The following is a 23,152-nucleotide window of genomic DNA, read 5'->3' as shown; positions in this document are numbered from 1 at the left end:
CATGTGATTTAAAATAATCAATAAAGCGATGGAATTCCGGTTATTTGACGCATGATCTATCAACTGCTGGATGTAGGTCTCCCCAGGCAGCCGACACCTCCCACCGTTGCTGTTCTTGACGCAACCCACTCTGCCCCCCGCCATGCTAAGACGGGCAATGGAGTGCCGTGCGTCGATTTCATGTCCTGGATAAATTAAAAACGAAAGCAAACGTTGAGGGGTGTGCGTCTTATAATCCGGTGTGAACATGCCGTGTTTCTATACAAGTTTGGGGTGGTGCGTCTTACATTCTGTACCGGCTTAGAATCCGGAGATAACGGTAACAACGCGATTTCAAATGTTATTTTTGGGATATTTCCTGCACGCGATGATGCGCTGACAATGCTGCAAAGCCAAACAACTTCACACAGTAATCTTCTTGGTTCTTTCGGTAAAGTCGCGTAGAATGGAAATAATAAAATAAAACATAATAAAATAATTCTCACGTTTCGGCCACAACGCAAGCAGCCGTCCTCAGGTGAAGACGATGTCTCCCCGACAGACCTGGTCTTCACCTGAGGACGGCTGCTTGCGTTGTGGCCGAAACGTCGTGAGAATTATTTTATTTTTTATTATTTCCATTCTACGCGACTTTACCGAAAGAACCAAGATGAATCCCTGCAGTCACGAAAGCTTTAAATCGAAATTTCACGCAGTAAATTCAGTCGGGGGTTTTTCTTTTTCAAATAACTTTTTATTTCAATTTTACTTCTCACTATACATTTTCCAACGCCGTTCGAGTTATTACCTTAGCTCTGCTATCATTTCCGTTCAAGAACCAGATGATTGGTTTAATTAGAGAGCACCACCGGCACAACAAAGGGTTTGGTGGGACCCAGATGCGAGCTCCTGCCACAGCCTCCAACCGCTCAAGATGGGATGAGCACCAACTCACTCACTCCCCCCGTTAGTTCATCAAGAATCTTTAATTCAACTATCCCCATACGTAGTTTGTATTGTTACCTCTTTGTGTAGAATTTTCATTTTTTTTGTGTTTCACTATTAATATTATGGCCCCGTTGGGTGGCGGCGGATTGTGGCAGATTTGCCGTCGGGTGTTGAAGCAAAAATGACATGGACTTGAAAATTTTAAATCGCCAGACACGAAGAGATGATATCCACTGGGACACGTTGGAGCCGCTTAAAAGTGGGCCTCGCCAAGCGTAGCGGAGTTAATATCGACACCTCTCCACCTCACTATAATATATCCTCGTGTGATTCCCCAATCACTACCTACGCCCGGTATCGTTTCGCACACTGCAGGTGGATGATTCTTATACTGGCACCACCACACAGGCTGGAAGGCTCTTGGGATAAGGTTCACCAAGCCAGAGATACAGATTTACTGAATGAGCTTATAGCGCCAAGCGAGACGCATTCCCCTAAGGGATGTGCAGCGCAAGAGAGATGAAGACAAGAGTTAAGCAAGAGAGACATGAGAGACTAGAGGCACACAATTAAGCATATCCAATTGTTGCCAACCGTGAAGTTTAATCGAAGGTTTAAAAACAGTAAAACGGCCAAAACGAGAGGCTAATTTCAGACTGAGCGGAGGTCCCGGATGAGGAACCTTGAGAACAAATTAATGGGACTGATCATGGGTCCTTCAACAAGGTGTGGTGGGGGATCACTGATACTCAAAGCTCCCCCATCCACTTGCCGAACGATGATAAAATGCCGTTCCACTCGGGCACTCACCTTTTAAATCAAGTACAAAAATGAACAATTAAGTAAATCTGCAACAATGCCACGTTCCCTTCAACGGCCGGGCTATTCTCAACACAATCTGCCGCAAACGGTTATCGTCGAGACATTGACCGTTGACAGAGGCGTTCTGTAAAACCTGATAATCCACACGATCTCAAGAGTTAATAAAGCCGGAGTGGGCTTCTGTTAAGTGGAGAAAAGAAAAAAATAATTTATTGCGCGGCCATTCTGTGGGGGGAGACGTTACAATGAAACTACCAAAAAAATCGACTGTAAACATTCTAATGAAGCTAGCGAGCGTGGGTTGTCTTCACAAATAAACGGGAACTGCGTGGGGGTGGTTACGAGGCCTTTCCGGGGACACTGATCAAATTGTCGCGCGTGCCCGTCTCGGTCAACGTTTAGAGGAAGGTAAAGCCTGAACATGGCTGCGATTTTGCAAAGCAAGTCTGGGGCGACGTGTTGAACGCCCCCCCCACCCCCGCTACCAGGCTGGAGGTTTGCTCGTGGCAAACAAAAAAAAGGTTTTAAAGCCACGATCTGCAGTGGCACCGCCACTCCCCAGCACGACTTGCAGTGCATTGTAGGAGCCGGCACGAGAGCCACACAACCACGTGTGCTAGTGCAATTGTGGGATCCAGCCATGTTAAAGCAATGGAAGTTTGCGCATGCCATGGGATTAGTTTTTTTTTAAACGCAAAAATGAACTCTTGGTCCAGAAAGGTGAACCACTGTCGCCTCTCTCTTGCTTTTATTTACAAGGAGCGCATTTTGACCGTCACGTCGCTGCGAACCAATCGCCGATTCGTAGCCAAAGCAAAAAGGGCACCAGACTCGTGTTTAGTCGGCGGGAGGGAACGACGCAGCGTTTGGCAGAACGCCGCGGCGTTATGAACCCCGGCGACTCCGAACTTGATTCTCGGTGGTGGCCAACAACCCCCGTACGGACGGACCGACTGGTAAGCCCCACGACCGACGCGACACGTGGGGAGGAGGGTGGGTATTCGTCTGTGAGTGGATTGATAAAAAGGGGGAGGAGAGGGCTGTAAACACAACTCGGCGCGAACGCGCGCGTTTCAAGCTGCGTCTACCCGTCAAGCAAGTCAGTCAGGACGATGGGCTCGGTACGGACAACCCTTACAAGAGGGGGGGACGCGCTTCCGTCGATTAGACGAAATAACATTCCAAGTGCCTCCCCCCCCCCTCCACCCGCCGCGGAACTCAAAACGAGCGGCAGCGATGGGCAACCGCTCATGGGCACTGCCAGCCCAGATCCACAGGTCGAAATTCCACATTCATCGGGCTTGAGGGCCAGTCTCTTGATATAACAAGCACTGCTGTGTATATTCTACAGAGTGGTGCTATACTCACTTCATTGATCCAAGGGGTGATGATTTGACAAAGATGAAGAATTAAACCCCCCAAATGGGATTTGTGATTCGCAACTGTTTTGCTTGCGAGTTTAACTTTTTTTTTTCTTTACCACGGCAACCGCGTGACCAAGAACTTTGCGTCTGTTTCACGAGATATCATTTGTGGCGTCCATCTGACTCGCTCTCCCAGGAGTGGCAATGATTTGTGTGCTCCACCCTGACTGTTGGGTGGCAGGCTGAAATAGCCATCTTGCTACTAAATTACAAAGAGCAGGTTTGTACAGGGCCACGAGACGTTTTAAAAAAAACTGAAATATAACAAAAAGTTAAATGTATCTTGTCGGGAATAAAAAAAAATGTGCTCCACAGTTGTCCACTTCTTACTTGTAGCAGATCTGAAAAGTGAAAGAATGGAGAGAAACACAATGGTTAAGAAGCGGTGAGCATGTGATGCGACTTAATGGACTAATTTATTTGCAGTGATAACTTTTTTGATGCGTGTTGCCTATCGTTTTCAGTGCCATTCCTTTGCTTTTTCAATTTATTTTCTGACAGTTTTCATTTGCTCGGCAGCCACTATAAATAATAGGACGTGGCACTCGTATATAATCAACATACAGCGTTGTGAGATGCAATTAGCATGAACGTCTCGATATAAAATGTAATTTGAATCATATTTGTTGGTAAAACTGTTACGTTGTTTATATAGCATGGTTTTAGTACTTTTTAGAGGGGCTTGGTTTGGCCCGATTTTTTTTTTAGTATATATTTATACTTACTTTTTTAATCTGTATTGTATTTTGATTGTTATTGGGATCAAACATAGAAATATAATTTTTTGCACTTTCCGTACGCAGCATGGACGGGTTGTGCCTTTTCTGTAGGATTTTATTGTCTACGAATGTGATGTTCAGATTTGTGTACAATTGATTTTAGGTGTATCTTGTAATTTTATTGCTTGTTGCAGTTGAACCCAAATCAAGAGCCGAATGGCTCACAGGGTAAATCCTGATAAATTAAACTGAAACTGGAGGTCTACATTCTAACATGGCAGAGCAGGTGGGAAAGTGATTACCACAAACTACAACATCGGCCTGTTGCTCTTAAACTAGTCCTGAATACCTCCAAAATCAAGGTGCTATGCTTCTCACCAGGACTAAAGCAGGAGTTCGTTTTCCCCAATTACATTCCTTAAATAATTATCAAAGAGCAAGTCAAGATCTATAAGTATCTTGGGGTCATCTTTGATTCAAAACAGAATTTTCAAGATCACATTGATTATTATTGGTAAAAAGACAAAGTTAAAAATTGTTTTTCTGTATCGACACAAGCACTGCTTCCCCCCTATGTTCCGTTTGGAATTGATCAAAGCTACCACACTTCCTCTACTTGATTACTGTGACATCGTGTATGAATCAGCCATCCAGTACTGTACTGAAGAAGCTTGACCCAATTTATCACTCGGCCTTAAGATTTGCATTGAACTGCCCATATAGGACCCACCACTGCGATCTCTACATTGGGTCAAACTTAACATCTCTGAATGATCGACGGCTTGTGCATCAGATCTTATTTATTCACGATGTACTTACAACAAAATCAGCAGACTACCTGCTGGATCGCCTCACTGTTTCGAAGAACAAATGTGACCTAAGGTCCTCGCTCATTTACCAGCTTCACACTCCTTATTGGCGCACAAATACTGAAGAAAGGGCCTTTGCTGTTGATGCCCCCAGGGTCTGGAATGATATTGCCAATAAACTGCAACTTGGAGAGAATAGAACAAGCCAAAAATGGCTGTGTGTCCCGCGCATGACGTCACTCCATGAGGCCTCCCCTCATTAGTATTCGTATATTCCTGGATTTTTAAATCCTTTATATTAAGTTCACTTGCTTGCTTGCGCGCTTACGACCGTGCAAATCTTTCGGTCGTTTTTTAACCCACTTCCCGTGATCCAATCGAGCTGACATTTTGCACACAGACTCGTTGTGCGTGATCATTTATTTTCGTGAATTTTTTTTCTCCAAAATTTGCAACATTTTAGGAAATGTTTTTTATATTTAATTACCAATTGCTTAATGCTGGCAGGCAATCATCTGACCCATAGGTGGCAGCCATCTCAAGCCAGAGGACGAGAGGACTCTAGCCGCCCGTTTCAAAGACCAATGTGGGCTGGCACGCATATAAAGGATTTATAGTGAAAAACTTTGTTTTTACGGGTTAATTAAATCCTTTATTTAACCAACCCAGAAGGTCGAGCAGCTATGATATTTTTTTCACGCAAATTCGATTTTACGTATCTTTATAGAAAGTGAAGGAAATAAATAATTATAGTGCTACTGTGACATCACACCAGGTGTTTTATGGCTTAGTTGCGTGTGACAACCACTGCCATTAATGCAGTGCTGCGGTCAAATGCTGTGAGGTGTTTGACAACTTCCTTTTGTGCAACATTCACTGCCATTAATACAGTGCTCCAGTGATATGCAGTGAAGTGTTTGATGACATTATTTTTTTCAATATTCCCTGCAATTACATTTAGACAATATAAAATTGTACTCAATTTATTCGTAACTCTAATTCTTCTCTTTGGTCTTCGTTCTTTGCTAAGTTACTTCAGACAGTATCAGCACTCTACTTTCTTCACTCTTCACTATCAAGCGTCCATCGGTGAAGATACATTTGTCAGTTAACAGTTTCAGGTGATTTGAAAACAGTGCCAAAGTTACGGGTTTTTTAAAATTTCCAGCTACAGATCTTGTTGGCCTTTGCAACCAAGGTGAAATCGTCTTCACCCCGAGACTCGACCCAGCCACAAGCGATGTCACTCTTCCTTTCGTACTGAAACGACGACAAATTACGATAATTCCTGCGTATGCGATGACGATCAACAAGTGAGACTTTTGAAAATTTGGGTATTTATCTCAATTTTCTCCCAGGGCCAGTTGTACGTGTCTCTGTCTAGATCTAAATATCCTCAGCGGATCAAAGTGTTCATCAAGGATAGCCCAACTGCAGGGAAACCTTTTGAAAAGTGATAATATTGTATACCGACAAATCTTCCAAGGTCCTTAATTGAATTAAATAAGTTAAGAAAATTTTCTTTGTGCTAAATTTCCTAATAAAATTATCAATCACACAATAAAACGTTAATCTACATCTTTAATATTACAGATTCCGTCCAAGGACGGGCTAACAAGCTAGTCTAATATATTAATCATATGCGGGAAATGGCGACGGCTTGCGGAAGCCTTCAATCCAGCAGTGGATTGACGATGTGCAAGGTTGTTGGGCTTGTGTCTGTGTGTGTGTCTGTGTGTGTGTGTGTCTGTGTGTGTGCGCAGGACCTCACCTGTGGTACATACGAGTCCTTGTCCGGCCTCTTGTAATGGACGTACTGCAAAAATAAATGGACAAGGCACAAGCGCGACCATTAACGTCGCGCCACTGGACAAGCACACACGCGGCCACTCGCGCCTGCTATGATATTAATATCGCCTGCTACTATTGGACGCAACCGGGAATATGTAACGCAAAGTTGTTGAGCAATTTTTGCGATTTAAAGCTTTCGTGACTGCATGAATTCATATTCTTGGTTCTTTCGGTAAAGTCACGTAGAAGGGAAATAATAAAATAATAATAATACATAAGATAAAATTCTCACAACGTTTCGGCCACAACGCAAGCAGCCGTCCTCGGGTGAAGAACAGGGCTGTCGGAAAGACAGCGTCCTATTGAACACTGCTAAGCTTGGCAGCGTATTTTTTTTGTTGAGCAATATCGTGGACAAAGATATTGCTCAACAAAAGTGCCAGAGGAAAGGGTTGGTTGGAGCGTGGGAGACTGTGTGGGTCGTAGCGGCAAGCGCGTGCGAAGAAACGCTCGTTCCTACGTACGTGAGTGACCGTGTACTCGTCAGACTTGTCCTTGATCTTGAAAGGGTGATGGATGCCCTCCGTACTCTGCGGGATCGTCTCCTCGTCACCCTCATCGTCCGACGTCACGGGCACGTTTACTGGCTTGTCATCGTCCAGACTGTCCGCGATCATCTGGCAACGCTGCGATGGCAAAAACATCGCGCAGCTTACTACACCAGCTGCAGCATATGCTGTACATGCACTACACTTCCTCTTCCACGCGGTTATTCCATTCATGTCGGGGATTGCGCTGTCTTTGCCAACCTGATCCACGCTGCCCTGTCCTGCGCCATCTCTCTTTCCGCTCCTCGGGCCACCGTGTCCCAACGTACCACATCGCCCCACCACTTTTGATGCCTTCCCCTTGATCTATTTCCTTCCACTTACATCACTTGCACCTTCTGACCTTTTCCTGGTGTTTCTCAACATGACCACAGCACAGCCTTTTCTCTCTCATCTTCTCTGCGATTTCTACCACTTCATTTCTCACGCCCCTGTCCTTCCTTGTTCAAACCAACATCCACCGCAACATCCTCATCTCTGCGACTGCCGTAGCTTGGTCCTCCCTCGTTCTTGTGCACCAGCCCTCAGCCCCATACAACAGCACCAGCCTCACCCTTCACCCAAACTGGGACCCTCTTATAACACACCACACCAGGCCTCTCTCGCCATTTCAGCCATCCAGCCCTTGTTCTTATTCTCAACTCTCCTTCCAGTGATCCATCGGAACCACACTGTTGCACCCAGGAGCTTGAACTCGTTCCTCTTCATTAACTGGTCACTAACAATTTACAATCCTCCTTCTGCATTATTGACTTTGCAATTTGCCACCATGTACTCTGTCTTTGTCCAACTGATCCTCAACCTATTCCCTTCAATATTTTGTAACCATATCTTCAAATCATCTTCCACTACCCCCCTGCTTTCACCGCATAGCACAATATCGTCTACAAACAGCATCCACCAGGGGGCTTCCTCTGAATATCTGCGTGCCCAACATGCACTACACAGTCCTCCCTAACTTGGAGCAGAGGCTGCGGTAAGCCTTCTCATTCTTCTACGTGGGGAGCTGTAAACGGTGTGAGTGGGCCTGTCGTTTTCTCGCAGCGAGCCGGAACACCTCCTCCTCCTCTGCCAGCCAGGGTCTCTGGGGAGGTCCGGACCGTGTACCCAATGCAGCCATTGAAGCTGCATAAGCCACAGTCATGAACCTCGACCTTTCCCCTCGCCATCATGAGGGAGGATTGATGCCAACCCCAGCTCAGAGCATTGATGAAAATCTCACTTGCAACTTTCATCAGCCAACCAAGACCAGGCTATTGTGATGCATCACGCATGCGACACATCACACACGCAACACACCACTCTCTCCACGACACCCACAGAGCTCGCACGTCGTGCAGGCACGCACGCACGCTCACCTGCGTCAACTCTTGTATCGTGTTCATCATGTGGTCCTTGTTCACTCCGGCCACCACTGCTCGTAGCTTCTCAAAGTCCGGCTGGTTGTTGTTGCTGCCGCCACCGCCGCCGCCGCCGCCGCCGCCGCCACCACCCATACTGCTCATACTGCTCATACTGCTCATAGTGCCCATACCGCACATGCCGGCCATGCTGGCCATGCCGGCCATGTTGGCAATGTTGGCCATACTGGCCATGTTGCCCATCCCGCCCATCCCGCCCATGCCACCCATGCCGCCCATGCCGCCGTGACCGAACATGGCCGCGAACGGGAAGGGGTTGCCCATTCCTGTTCCTCCGCCGCCACCACCCATGTGGCCGGTGGGCAGCGCCTGCTGGTTGGCGAGCTGGATGGCGAGCGCCGCCAGGGGGATCGGCGTGGGAGGGGAATTGGGCGACGGCTGGTACGGCTGCTGAGGTGGCGGCGGAGGCGGCGGCTGGTTCATGATGAGCGGCAAGAGCGCCGCAGCCGGTCCGATGGAGTTCATGATGCCCACGCTCACCTTGTAGCGTGAAAGGGGGTGGGGGGGGGATAGGGCGGGCAGATTCACGAGATTTATTTGAGTTAATTTCCCCCCACGGCACGCGATTAAGAATCCATTCGGATCTCTCGAAGGGCGACCCCCCCGTCTTGTTTGAGAACGGCCCACGAAAGCGAAAGTCACAGAGCTACCTCCGAGATCCCGTCAAGTGTCCTCTGGTCTAGGCAGCGATAGGAGAGGGGGGGGGGCTGTATTTCCCCCCGTGCTCGCTCTTTCAAACGAGAGTACCGTTTGTCTCATGACAGTCAAGCCGATATTTTAAAGTCTTAAAAGAGGTGGGGGAATTCGGCCAAATTAAGTGCATAACTGCAGCCCAGGCCATGCTTCCCTCACCACTGCACGCACATAAACGTAACACGGCACCGGGGCCAACGCGCCTCCAAGTGTCACTCCTCTTTCCCACCGTTCCTGGCCCCGACGACTTTCCCACCCGCAACTCTCACCGCTGCGGCACCGCTGGGGCGATAGCGGCGACGTGGCTTTGCTCATCCTCACCTTAGGGTTCACCACCGTCGAATTGGCCCGAGCAATCTCCAACAGCTGAGCTTTGTCTGCAGACACCCACACACAAACACACGACGACTTTAACTTCATGGTATTATTATTACTCTTCGTTTACCCAGGAAACCACCACAAAGTCACAACTCTTTTACAGGACGGTCCGGCCAAGTTTGCGAAGTAACGAGCCAAAGTTGCCACGCGCGATCCCAAATTAGTAATTTGCTGGTAATTTTTCGGCATTGCGATGTTTGTACCAACACCAGTTACAATTTCGATTTCAAGCTTTCGTGACTGCAGGCATTCATCTTCTTGGTTCTTTCGGTAAAGTCACGTAGAAGGGAAATAATAAAATAATAAAAATAACACATAATAAAATAATTCTACGTGACTTTACCGAAAGAACCAAGAAGACCAGTTACAAAGTATGCTTATGCTTCAGCTGCGAGGAGGAATCCAGCATATCTGGAGGGAAACCAATACAGAAAGCTGCCCGAGTAGAACATTTTACCCAGGCCCTTCTTGGCGCGAGATGGGAGTTACCACCTGCGTGCGTCACCACCCAGACGAGATTCGCGGACCGCTAAAATCGCGGACAGCGAGTTCGTGAATAACGTGGGGATACTGTACAACAGTAAAGAGTCAAAGAAGGCGATTTCCTGCTCTCATGAGCATTGATGCATTGGGTTCTCATGTCCTGTTCACAGCCCTGCGCAGAGCCAGTGGTGTAAGTTCCACAACCTAAGACAACAATTAGGTTCTTTGAAGTATCCCAAGCTGTCCTCCTTATGAGAAAAAAATGACTAAAGCATGATGCATATGCGTGCGTGGAACCTGTAACTCTTTCCAACAAGCATTGGTTTTAGATTGGCGTGGCTGGCTAACGTACTGTGCGAAAGAAGTTGGACATACATACGTCCAATTAATCGGTGGTGACGAAGCATTGCAAGTCACACGAGATGTTGTCCCGCGTAATAATGTCATCTTCCTGGCCGACAAGCGCCGGTTTCAAGGAAGCAAGACGCAGATTTACAACTGCCGCACGAACCCGCGTCGTTTGGACGATGAAACAAAACGGCACAACACCAGGGAAGCCCCCCCCGCACCCCAACTCACCCTCCTCGGAGAGGCGCAGCGGCGACAGGCTGGGCTCCCTCCTCCTCATCGGCGACCTCCGCCGTCGCATCCTGAAGGGGCTCACCCGAAACCCGCGCCGCGCCGGGCCCCGCGACCTCGACCGCGACTTGCGGCGCCCCTCCTGCGCCTTCTCCTCTCCCGCCGCCTTCTTCTCGGCGTCGCCGCCGGCGCCAGCGGCACCGCCGGCGTCGGTGGCGGCGGCCGCCTCCGTCGCCTTGCCGTCGCCCGCCTCTTTGTCGGACTTGTCACGCGAGTGCCGCCTTTTGCCTCCAGCAGCGTCGTCGTGCGACGCTCGCTTTGCCCCGCGGGAGCGCGAGCGCGCGGCGCGTCGCGTCCCTTCGCGGGGGGAGCGGGAGCGGCCCAGGCGCCGGCGTGCGATCGGCCCCCTCGAGCGCGAGCGAGACCTCCGGCGGAGTCCCCGGGACCGCGATCGCGACTTGCGCTTGGCGTCCCGCGACCGGGACACAGACCTCCGCTTGGCGTCCCGCGACCGGGACGCAGACCTCCGCTTGGCGTCGCGCGACCGGGACGCAGACCTCCGCTTGGCGTCGCGCGACCGGGATGCCGACCGCTTCTTCACCTCCCTCGATCGGGATCGAGATTTCCTCTTGGTTTCCCGGGATCTGGATCGGGATTTCTTCTTCACGTCACGAGAACGGGACGCCGATACCCTCTTGGCATCCCGGGATCGGGAGCGGGATTTGCGCTTGGTCTCCCGGGATCGGGATGCAGACCTCCTCTTGGCATCTCGCGTTCGAGACGCCGACCTCCTCTTGGCCTCCCGGGAGCGCGACCTCCGCCTCGCGTCCCGCGGCCGAGCGGCAGCCGCATCCTTGCGATCCCGAGAGCGCGAGCGGCTCCTGCGCTTCTTTTCAGCCGACTCCCTCCTCTTGCGGTCGCGGGAACGAGAGCGGCCCTTCGTGGCGTCGCTCCGATCGCCGGCACGGGCGGAGTCCGCCGGCGTCCTGTGCCTCGAGTCGGAGCGCGAACGCTTCCTCTGCACGGCCGCGCCGCGCGGGCTCGGCGACTCCTGACGCCGCTTGGGCGAGCAGCTGCCGGAGCCGGAGTCCCTCTTGCGTTTCTCGGCTTCCTTGCTCGTATCGGCAGCCTCTCCCGGAAGACGATCGTCCGTCGACGCCGTGGCGAGGTCAGACAATTTTGACTCCTCGGTATCGGAAGAATCTTTTGGTTCTTTGCAGACAGATACGGCTTCTGTGGTTTTAATCGGCGAAGTATCTTTAGGTGCTTCATCTTTCGAAAAGGAATTTTCTTCTTTTACGGTGGCATCATTTGACGCGCCTCCCACTGCCTTGTGTGGGTCCAAGGTGTCATCTTTTTCTCCGGCAAGTGGCTTCTTCACATCGTCGTTTCCGACGGAAATCTGAAGCTTCACATCCTCCGCTTTTCCCGCATTTCCTCCGCCATCATTTGCCGAGCCGTCACCGGGTTCCACCTTTATCGCCACATCATTTGCCACATCATTCGCCACAGCTTCCCCTACACTCGGCCGTTCCACACCAGCTTCCTCCGCTTCCGCCTTTACCATCTTCCCCACCACTTCAACTGCTCCCTCATCGGCGCGTTCAATCTTAAATCCCTCCACTTTGAGGCACTCCTTGCCGGGCGAGCGAGAACGAGAGCGAGCCTCCGCCTCGGCGCCCCTCTCCTCCGTGGATGCCTTCTTGCCACCGTCCGGCGAGGCGGAGCGGGACCTCCCGCCGCGGCCCGGCGACGCAGACCCGCTTCTCGCCTTCTGCTTGCGATCGCGCGACGCCGATCTGGACTTCGGCACTCGCTTGGCGCGATCGCGCGATGCCGATCTCGACTTGTGCTTACGACCGCGATCGCGCGATGCCGACCTCGATTTCACCGCTCTCTTTGTGCGGTCGCGCGACGCCGATCTCGACCTGTGCTTACGGTTGCGATCGCGAGATGGCGACCTGGATTTAACCCTCTTGCTGCGATCGCGAGATGGTGACCTGGATTTAACCCTCTTGCTGCGATCCCGAGATACAGACCTCGACCTGTGTTTACGATTGAAGTCGCGAGACGGCGTCTTGGATTTCGCCCTCCTGTTGCGATCGCGCGACGCAGACCTCGATTTCACTCTCCTGTTGCGATCCCGAGACAATGATCTTGACTTCTGCCTTCGGATGCGATCTCTCGACACCGACCTCGATTTCGCTCTCCTGTTGCGATCTCGCGACAAAGTCCTCGACTTCTGCCTCCGCATTCGATCCCGCGACACCGACCTGGACTTCCCTCTCCGGCCTCGATCGCGCGACGTCTGCCTCCTGCCACGGTCGCGAGAAGGCGGCAGCAGCGGCGTCGCCGCCCTCGCCCCCCTCGCCCGCCTCCCGGTGGACGGCGTGCGCGACCTCGCCCGCAGGCCGCGATTCCTCGGCGGCGGCGGCGACGGGGAGCGCGAACGGTTCCGCTCGCGCCGGTTCCGCTCGCGGGACGCGGAGCGGCCCCCCCGTCCCCTGCGGAGCCGGTCGCGAGACGCGGAGCGAGACTTGGCGCGGATGTCGCGAGGCCGCTGGGCCGACCGCGAGCGGCTGCGCGGCTTGCGGTTCCTCGACGCCGACCGCGAGTCCCTCCTCTGCCGGTCCCGCCCCGAGCCCTTGGCCTGCCGCTCCCTCGAACGGGAGCGCGTGCGGCGGCGCGGGGCCACGGGGCTGGAGCCTCTCCGCCGGCGCTCCCGCGACGGAGAAGGAGACTTCTGTCGCGAGCGGGAGCGCGAGGGGGTCGGCCGCCTCCTGGCGGGGACCTCGGGGGTCGCGCTCCGCTCCCTCGACTTGCGCTCGTCGGAGCCGGATCGCGAGCCGGCCTGCGGACGCCCCCTCGCGCCGCCCTCCTTGGCCGTCGACGGCCGCCCACCTGGCTGCCCTGTGGAATTGATATGCCGCGCAATCACCGAAAGCATCGACACGGCCGGATTTTCACTGTCGTCTGTTATTTCAAAGTCCGAGTCCAGCTCTGAAGATGAACCTGCGTTCTTGACGTTCTTTCCCTTCTTGGTGTCTGCGTCCGACTCATCGTTCTCCGAGCCGCTCTTACTTTTTTCCTCCGCGACTCGTTTCGGGCTCCCTCTACTTGCCTCGCCCAACTTTCCCGTAGACTCGGCGCCACCGACGCCGCCTCCGTTCTTCCTCCCGCCGTTCTCCACACGTCGCACCTCCGACGGATCCACCTCGCGCTCCTTCTCCGGGACTCCCTTGCCGCTCGGGTCCGACGAAGCCGCAGCGCCTGCACCGCCCAGAGACGCTCCTCCCATCTCCTCCTTGCTCCCCGCCACCTTGCCTTTCGCCGCCTCCACCTCCGACGACGCACGGCCGGCGCTCTCCGTCACCTCCTGTCCGGCTCTCACCTCCTCACCTCCGCTGTCGGCGACGGCGCTCGACCGCACCCGGGCCTCCTTTGCTCCTCCTTCCGCGCCGTCCCGGGTCCCGCCGCCGCCGCCTTTCGCGTCGGCCGCCACCGCCTGCAAGCACCCACCGTCACCACCGCCGGCCAGTGAATCTTTCGTCGTAGGCTCCGGTATCTCCGTGGCCTCCCCGCTCGCCTTCCTGCGCCGGCTGCGTCCGCCGCCGCGGTCCTCCTTGTCCGAGTCGGCCTTGCTCTTGGACTTCTTGGAGCGGCTGCTGCCCTTGCGCCGGTGCTTCTTCTTGCGGCTCTTCTTCTTCTTGCGGCTGCGCGGCTCCTCCTCGGTCTCCTCCTCCGCCGAGGAGGAGGAGGAGTCGGCGGCGCTCTCCGCTTTGCGCTTCTCCGCGGAGCCTTTGCCTGCGGAGTCGGGGCCGGGGGGGGGGGGGGAGGCGAGGAGGGGGGGGGGGCGGGGCAGGGCCGGGGGACGAGGGTGGCTGTCAGTGAGTGCGGCGCAGCGCGCGCTCCAAACCGCTAGCGCTTTAGCCCTAGCTCGTGCCGGATTTAATCGTGGCGCCACCCAATTCTGCCCATCTCACTACAGAAAGTGCCGTTTGCCCGATCTGTCAATTACGGCATCTATAAAACGGCCTCTGCGTGTGCGTCAGACGCCGAACCGCCCCCCCCCCCGTGCTGGCCTTAGCGTTGCGGCATTTCGCTCGGTGACATAACGTTCGTACGGCCCTTTGCCAATCCACTGCTGAACGAAAACCTTCACATTCGATGGAATAAACTATTGCAAAATGGCCTTAGTCAGAGGCCGTCCTGCATCTCTTAAGGGTCAATGTCTCCCTGCTCAAACCGGCAATGAGGTTGGATCTTGGCTCCAAGCGAGTGGCAGCAAAATCCATGGCAGGCACCAGTCTCTCCTTAGGATACCATTAAAAAGCGGCGCTACCAACGTTATTGTTCTCGGATGAATTGCAGCCATGATGACGACGACGAGCCGAGTAAAAAAAAAAAACCCAAACGAAACTTTAAGCGACGACCTTCCGGTGACTATTCGAGTGCTCTGACCACAGCACCACTCGACCAATCGCAAACCTCCCCCAGTGGACCGGCTTGATGTCATTCACAGAGCACCCGTTACATTACTCACTGCAGCCCTTTCACAGCAACCCAAGCGGTGCTAGGTTCTCTAAAACAACCCTCCTTACGGGTGCGGATTATAACAAAATGGACGAACAGTAACAAAACTAGAAACTATTTTTATTTTACCAGGTAAGACCCACGGAACTATTTAGCTCTTTTTCAGACGTGATCAGGCCACAAATGACAGCTCAACGACGTGGCTTATCATGTGGAAATTTATAGCAGCCAAATTTTAAATGTAGGGGGGGAAAACCAGAGCACCCAGAGAAAAATCCACATGACCACGAAGAGACATGCAAACTCCAAGTAGACAACAGGCTTCAGGGTTGGGATCAAAACCAGGACATCCTGCATATCAGGCGAGGGCGTTAACATATCCTAGCCACCGTGGTGCCCAAAAATCAACGCACAAAAAAAAAAGCGACTGGGCTCCATGCAGGGTCGGGAGGAAAGCTTCGAGACTAAATGACGTCAGGAGTTCTGAATGTAACTTGCTGTGGTCGTGTTCACTTAACGGCAGACGTAACCTCAGACGCCGATGCCTCACCCACTCTCCGGTCACCACCACTGTTGTCTCCATGGATTTTGGGACTCGCGGTTTTCTGCTCGAGGATTCCATCGGCACAGACCTCGGTGAAGTCGTCGGCAAAGACCAGTGCATGGTTCACGGGCCGTTAAAAATTGGGACCCAGGGCTCATGAAATGTGAAAGCGACAATAGGCGCTGGTGGACAGAAAGCGTCTATAGGAAGCAGCACAACACCCATCGCATGCAAAAACAAGTTGCAGATGAGAGGAGGTTAGGCACTGGGAGAAACTGGACTGGCCGACGAGCTTGTCTCATTGCACACGGCCTGCCTTAACCGCGGTCGTGGTCAGAACCCTCAACTTACAATCGGAAGGTCGCAAAGTCAAATCATGGTAAGAGGTCGACCAAAGCTAATCATTAATTCCTCCGCAATTGATGAAAAGCAAAGCACTTTGTAAAGATGCCATAAGCAGGCATTCTATGGAGAGGCTGGTCCCCATCATAGTGATGTGGAATGTTTATCACTGGCGCGTGCCATCAGTGGAGATAAGCGCCGCTCCATGCACGTTTGAGCAGAGAGACTTTTGCTTTTTCTTTACTTTTTGAGAGCAGCAGCAGCAGGAGCATTACCTCTTCCCGGAAAGGGGCACACCCAAATAATCACAACAATTGCATTGGCTATTCTCACCGTCTTATCCGAGGCCCATTAATCAAAACAAACGCACCACGGCAATCGAACAACGTAGCGATCACTCATCTTTAACTTCCCATCTCATTAGGATCGTCAATATGACAAACGTAAAATGTAGCTTTGACCCCACACCGCTCACCACACCAAATCCCAACTCTACTACCCCTAGCCCACAGCACCCCCACCCACCCCCCACCACCCCCAACAGGCAATTCCTACCACACAACCTTGCCCCAACACCCTTCCCCCCCCAAACACACCCCCCCAACAGCCGGCTCAGAGCGGCCTCCGGATGCCAGTGGCTGTCATCGCAGCCCCCTCACAGGCCTCCGTCACAGCGCTGGGGATGAAGCCTGGTTTGCCTGCGCGCCTTGACCCACGCACGGACGCACGCACGCACGTACTCCAATATGGTGAGGGTGGTGGGGGAGGGGGATGTGTGGTGTGTGTGAGTGCGCGTACTGACGGAACTTGCAGTGTCATCATCATCATTAGGAAGCCATCTTAAGTCATCGCATACCGGTTAAGAACCCCCCCGAACAGCATCAGTAACTTTACATTGCAATTTCTAAAGATAACAATTTTAATTAAAGAATAAAGAGGGTTGGGAAAATTGGAAGAAAAAAAAAATGTTACAAGTAATTTGCATATATTGCTTGTAAACAAATGTGCCTCCGTCACTTAAGAAATATATATTTTTTGAGTATTAAAAATTTACAACTTTAAATGCCGTGCAACCTAAACTCGTTCAATTAATTTAGGTTATCAAGTCATCCCGGGATATAATAAGAATTATGGTAAGTAAATTTCACCCAATAATCATGTCTGAAATGTTATTAACGATTGCACAAGTGACAACCATTTGCATAATCGTTTAGCCAATGGCGGTCAAACGAAAGTAGAACATTACGAGTTATAATTGCTTCGGCAGAGGGGCGAACGAAACAAGTGGCCACTACACCGCCATTCAACTCGATGCACAAAAACGAAGCGAAGCAACGGGTAAAACCACACAGGCAAACGACGACCACACAAGCAAAGGGAGGAAGGCGTCACGCGTGCACACACTCGCACACACACACGCTCGCACGCGCTCGCACACGCTCGCACGCACACACGCTCGCACGCACACACAGAACCCCCCCTCCGCCGTTCGCCCGCCCGCTCGCGATTCGCGGGGAGGAATCACAATAAGCGTCATTACCAGGACCCGACTCAGACAGAACCAACTGACGGAGCCTGGCCGGACTGCGCAACGCTTTTTTCCGGACATCAATTCCCCGCCAGGCTATTTTTCTGCAGAACTGCACAACGGTGAGCTCGCTGGCGGAATGTACCACTTGAACTCTGTAGGGGTGGGGGGGAGGGTGAGGGCGTTGGTCAAAACGTCGCACTGTGCACCGATCGCCATTTTTCTAATTTGTTTTGTCGATGCTTTTCTCTTGTGTCAGCTTTACAGCAAAACCGTCGTCGTAATATAACTCCTGTCGCAACCGCCCCTGTTTAAAATACTGGAAGAGGGCAATTCCCATGAAGTGCCGTGAAATAACTGCCAATGTTCCGTCAACGGACAATTAACCACAGCCAAGATTCGCTCGTTTCAAAAGCTGGCGACATTGTTCAGCTGAACAGGTATGCGTTGTAAGTGTGTTTGGCCGCCATCGCAGATTAAATAAAATCATTTTATCTCAAGTTTTGGTCGACTACGAGCCAAAACTGAGGCCAACGCATTTGTGTCCACGCAATTAAGCGGAACAGTGGAACAAACCTGGGGGTTCTGTTTTACACCCAACCAGAACTTTGTTATGATCAATCGTCTTTGAGCGGAACAAATTGTATTTCCTTTTGTTCTCAGTAAAAAAACAGACCCTTTTCTCTCACCTTCACTGAGGGGGGTGGGGGCGAATACAAAATTGTACGGAACAGAAAGAGTCATAACGCCGGGCAGGAGGGCAACAGGAGTTTTACTTTGGACGCGGCAAGCACTAGCGACCTCTGCGTTAGTAAACCGACAATGCCTGCCCCATGCCCATGCCCAAGGTGAGATTCCACGCTCACCTGCGGCTACCGACACCTCTGTTGCCGGCACAGCAGTTGTGGCAGCTGAAACTTTGCCGCTGCTACCACCACCACCACCACCGCCACTCTCCCCTGCAGCCTCCGTGTCGCCGTTAACATCCTCGCCTTCCCTGGAGCTGTCAGGGGGAACAAATATTTGGGGAACATGCACACAAGCGCACACACACACACAACGAGAGTTATGGTCAGTTTGAACAGAACAAGGAGCGGTCGAGATTAAACTTTGTTGGCCATGGTTGTGGCTACAGCGCCAGACTTGAAGCGGGAATACAACGAGTCTGACTCCTGGTCGCGTGTAGACTTGGCCCATCACCATCATTCCTCCAAGGTGGATAAAATATGTTATCACTTCATAGGTAGTGTTATATTCTTAGGTTTTTTCGGTAAAGTCACGTAGGTAAAAATTTAAATTAATAAAAGTAAAAAAAAAAGGTAGTGTTACCTTTATTTTTTTTCCTGTTTATTGTGTACATTTTTAGTTTTTACTTATATTTTAACCAGATTACACGATAGGCGTCATATTCATGAGATGAATTCATTTTTATCTTCAACCCTAACAATTCATTAAAAAGGACCCATATCACAGAACTACCTCAGATGTCTACAAGTAACCTCTGTTGTGTATATATTTTTTTTATTTTAGCACATCAGTAAAACCAAAATGTAGAATTCTCAGAGCCGTCATTAAACCAAATTAAATGTAAGACGTCAAGTGGTTGCGGGGCGCAGTCATTGTTTTTTTTTGTTCATCCACGCTGGTAGAGTAAAAGTGTATTTAGTTTTTTAAGTGTCAAACCAAACACTTACTCCATAAACAAGTCATACTAAAACTATAGACGACCTTCAGAATAACACCCACAAGTATTATGGAGGAATATTTTGACAGGAAGTTGCCTAAATTGTGGAACTGCCAACTGTGACAGTGGGTGACAAAGAAGTGCTGCCCCTTATCGAGTGAAACAGGAGTCACTCAAAGGGATCTCAGAGGTAGCTCTGTGATATCCAAATCTGCGGGCCTTTCTCTAACACGCAGGAGTCAGTCACTGCTCTGCGAGAGTTCCGAATGGGTTTTCCATCTCAGGCCATTGCGCAGATAAAACAACCACGATAACATTGGAGGATAAGGATTTTTTTAAATGCGTATGTGGTAGCATGCAACTTGCAGAAGCTAGACCAGCAGCAGTCACTGTGTATATGAAATCCACTTACCAATATTATTCACAATAACGGTTTTTGGGTAAGATCGCAAAAATATAAATGTGTCGTTAACCCACCGCCACCCGACACAGCCAATCAGAAAGGTTTGTCACGTGAACAAAGTGCCAATTAGTTACTACTCAAACACACCAGTGTGTTGGAGAGTAAACCAGCAACGTTTACAATTTGAGTACTCCAACACAACAAGCGATACAAACATTAAAAGCGTTATTGTTACGTTACATTTTCTATATGAAACCTAATAAAATATAATTTTAAGTAGAGATGCATTCATTTACCCCGGCCCTTAATTCTATAAATTGATGAGGGGGTAAACAATGGTCAATCAGCGAAAATAAGAGATGTGAATTTCTAGAATCTACAGCAGTGTAGAATCGCACCTCCCATTAGCACGGTTGGCGACATACGGTGGAAATGCACTTCAACATACATACATTGTGACTATGCAGCGGAGTTAATATGTAGAATCTGCAGTGGAGTTAATATGTAGAATCTGCAGTGTCGAAAATGGAGTAAATGTGTATACTGCGGTGAATCTGCAGACCAAACATTGGGACGAATCTATAGAACCTAAAGTTAAAAAAATGCCTCGCGGCCGTAACAAGCTAGTCTTGCAAATAACCAATTCATACATAGTTTTTTTTGGGTTAGATGGTGATGTGTCGTTAAAACCCGACAGCCAACTAGTAAGGGCTGTCACGTAAACAGCACGTGGCCAATTCGTCACTAGTACAGCACTAACCGGTGTGTTGGAGAGCCAAGCCACAACATTTACAATCTGAGTACGACGTTTCGCCAGTAATTACAACCAGCTTCATCAGGCGACAGTCAGATTTGTGTGCTGCACTAGTGACGAATTGGCAATGTTGTTTACGTGACAACTCTTACTCGTTGGCTGTGTCGGGTGGTGACGGGTTTTAACAACACATTTATATATTTACGAGATCTAACCCAAAAAACCTCTATTATGGATGATATTGGTCGTGTTAAACTAACCAATTCATTATCACATCCCTCTTTTAAAAGCCATCTCTACGCACGTGACTGCACTAACAAGCCATCAGTCGCGAGTATTTCAGAATTCGCTAGAAACAAAACCTTTCGGACCTTTCACAAGGCGCAAAAAAAGCACGAGGTCAGCAATTAAACTACGAAAACAAAGTAACGTTAACTACCACGCTTACAAAATCTATCATAAATTAAAATACCGTACAATACTCGCGATCGCAATCTTAAAACAATCGTGCGATATTTACAAGTTTACAGTAAATAACGGCACATCAAATGACAACTTCACAGATATTAATTAACGCTGGCGGGGGGCATAAAAAGCTAAGCTACTGCCTTTAAAAAATAATAATTTAAGAGGTTAATTTAAAAGCCCACGGGACAGGCCTCAAAAGCCGCCCGTCTTGTACGCACTTAACATTGCAATGGCGGGTTGTCGATCACGAGAAACGACAAAATAAACACATTACACAGCGAACAAATATACATTTGTGGCTCTCAGCAACGAAGCTAATGACCTCGTCAACATTTGTATGTTTAATTATCCGTGTTCATTTATACAAACGGATACGGTTTATAATAGAGCACATGGGCCTGCAAGCCTGCGGTGTCGCCTGCGCCGCCCCAACGGGCTTAAGAGACACGCGCCTCGGCAACAAACTAGCCAAGAAGGGCGCTTCTTCGAGGCCTACCTACGCACCCACCACGCCAGACTCTTGCAAAAAAAAACAATTCCGTCGATTCGGCAATTCGAGTCAAGACGTCGCCTGCCCGGGTTTCTCTCGACGCCGCCAAGACGAGCGGAGACCGCCACGGCGAAAGAATTCCTCCTCAAAGTTACCTGCGCGCGCTGGTGCCGTGGGTCGGCTGAATGGCGGCGTCCGCCATCTTCACCTCCGAGCCGCGCGGGTTGAGAAGAAGCGGCGACTCGCGCCCGCCTCCTCACGACGACTTCGACTTTTTAAGCTTTAACACCGCGGTCTCTGTACAACGGTGCGAGCGTGCGTGCGTCGTTGTGTACAAATCGTCGCGTTTTAGCAATCGTCCTGCATTGTTGTTGAGGGTCCGGCCTGAGGCAGGAGACTTGGGCTCAATTATGCAATGCGCAGACAGAGGCGATTACTGAGGGGGAGGGAGGGGAGAAGGGGGAGGGTCGCGCTAGTGGCAGAAGTTGGGATTTTCTTTTTTGTGTGTGTTGTGTCTGTGTGTTTTGTGTATATGTTGTGTGTATATCTCTTGTCTGTGTGTGTATCTGTGTGTATTTGTGTGTTGGTACAGTAAGGGGCACAGGTGGTGCATCAGCCAGTCATCTCGGTCAGTCGACCCGTGGCACCTGCTGGGTCTGCCCCGTGACCTCCTGCCAGCGGGCGTTCGACACTTCACGTGGCCTCAAGGTGCACATAGCCTGGCACAAACGTCGTGGGGACGTCACCGCCACTTAGTGGCGAATAGGGTTGTTGTTGTTGTATCTGTGTGTGTATTGTCTGTGTAACTGTGTGTGGAGCGGTAGCGTACCTGGTGCGGTGTGTAGTAAACATCGCCACAGGAGAGACAAAGGCGGCCGGGCGTGGTGCTGGCCACCCACCCCCTCGTGCGCCACTCGTGCCGGCCTTCATAGAGCGGCACTTGCCCCGACAGTCTGTTACAGGCTACACGGAGGACCTTTGTTCGATTGCTGCCATTGAATTGCTGCGTTGGAGTGAGCGTATGGTCGTGGACCACGACCTGAGTCCTGTTGTTGTTGTTCAACGCCTTCAGATTATTTGGTGAATGCTGCCGCTGCTTTGGCAGTGGTGCGTAATCACATCACAACATAACCCAAAACACAATGTGTGGCTTTAAAAGGAAAACTATATATACCATTGGCAACGTTTCGGGCAATGGACCAAATATATATGTTGTGTGTGTGCTCTGGAACAGGCCCATTGTCCGAAACATCAGCTGTTATATGTTTTAAGGCCACGTGGTATTTGTTTCTGGTCGATCACAGGAGGTCGTGGGTTCGATCCTGACCCTGACCCCTGTTGCTGTATATTTGGGGTTTGCGTATCTCTCTCATCATGATCATCACGGTAACTAGATGTTGACTACCTCGCCTGGTATGCAGGAGGTTCGTGGGTTCGATCCAGACCCTGACGCCTGCTGCTGTATATTTGGGGTTTGCGTCTCTCTCATCATCATCACGGTGGCTAGGAGATGTTAACTACCTCGCCTGGTGTGCAGGAGGTCGTGGGTTCGATCCAGACCCTGACGCCTGCTGCTGTGTATTTGGAGTTTGTGTATCTCTCTCTCATCATCATCACGGTGGCCAGGAGATGTTAACTACCTCGCCTGGTGTACAGGTCGTGGGTTTCTATCCCGACCCTGACGCCTGCTGTATATTTGGAGTTTGCGTCTCTCTCTCATCATCATCACGGTGGCTAGGAGATGTTGACTAC

At 50.9% G+C, this 23,152-nt stretch overlaps 1 protein-coding gene across 4 annotated transcripts; it reads right to left on the bottom strand.

The window, feature by feature from the left end:
* Positions 1–711: 711 nt before the first annotated feature.
* On the bottom strand, positions 712–22,373 carry LOC144951571 (uncharacterized). Of its 4 annotated transcripts, XM_078881839.1 has the most exons (9): positions 22,230–22,373; positions 21,556–21,697; positions 18,468–18,604; positions 10,655–14,458; positions 9,536–9,591; positions 8,459–9,001; positions 7,017–7,178; positions 6,473–6,517; positions 712–3,514 (listed from the first exon to the last, which is right to left on the bottom strand). In XM_078881839.1, exons 2-9 carry the CDS (start codon positions 21,600–21,602, stop codon positions 3,500–3,502), a joined length of 4,809 nt encoding a protein of 1,602 aa, XP_078737965.1. In that variant the 5' UTR covers positions 21,603–21,697; positions 22,230–22,373; the 3' UTR covers positions 712–3,499. The 4 variants fall into 4 exon arrangements, with proteins under 4 accessions (XP_078737965.1, XP_078737966.1, XP_078737963.1 ...); XM_078881840.1 differs by lacking the exon at positions 22,230–22,373 and having other exon boundaries at positions 7,017–7,169; positions 21,556–21,838; XM_078881837.1 differs by lacking the exon at positions 22,230–22,373 and having other exon boundaries at positions 21,556–21,837.
* Positions 22,374–23,152: the final 779 nt, after the last annotated feature.

This window comes from Lampetra fluviatilis, chromosome 63, assembly GCF_964198595.1.
Source record: "Lampetra fluviatilis chromosome 63, kcLamFluv1.1, whole genome shotgun sequence".
NCBI classification, from domain to species: domain Eukaryota; kingdom Metazoa; phylum Chordata; class Hyperoartia; order Petromyzontiformes; family Petromyzontidae; genus Lampetra; species Lampetra fluviatilis.
Note: the sequence above shows the minus strand (reverse complement) of the source record. Positions and strands in the feature narration are given on the sequence as shown.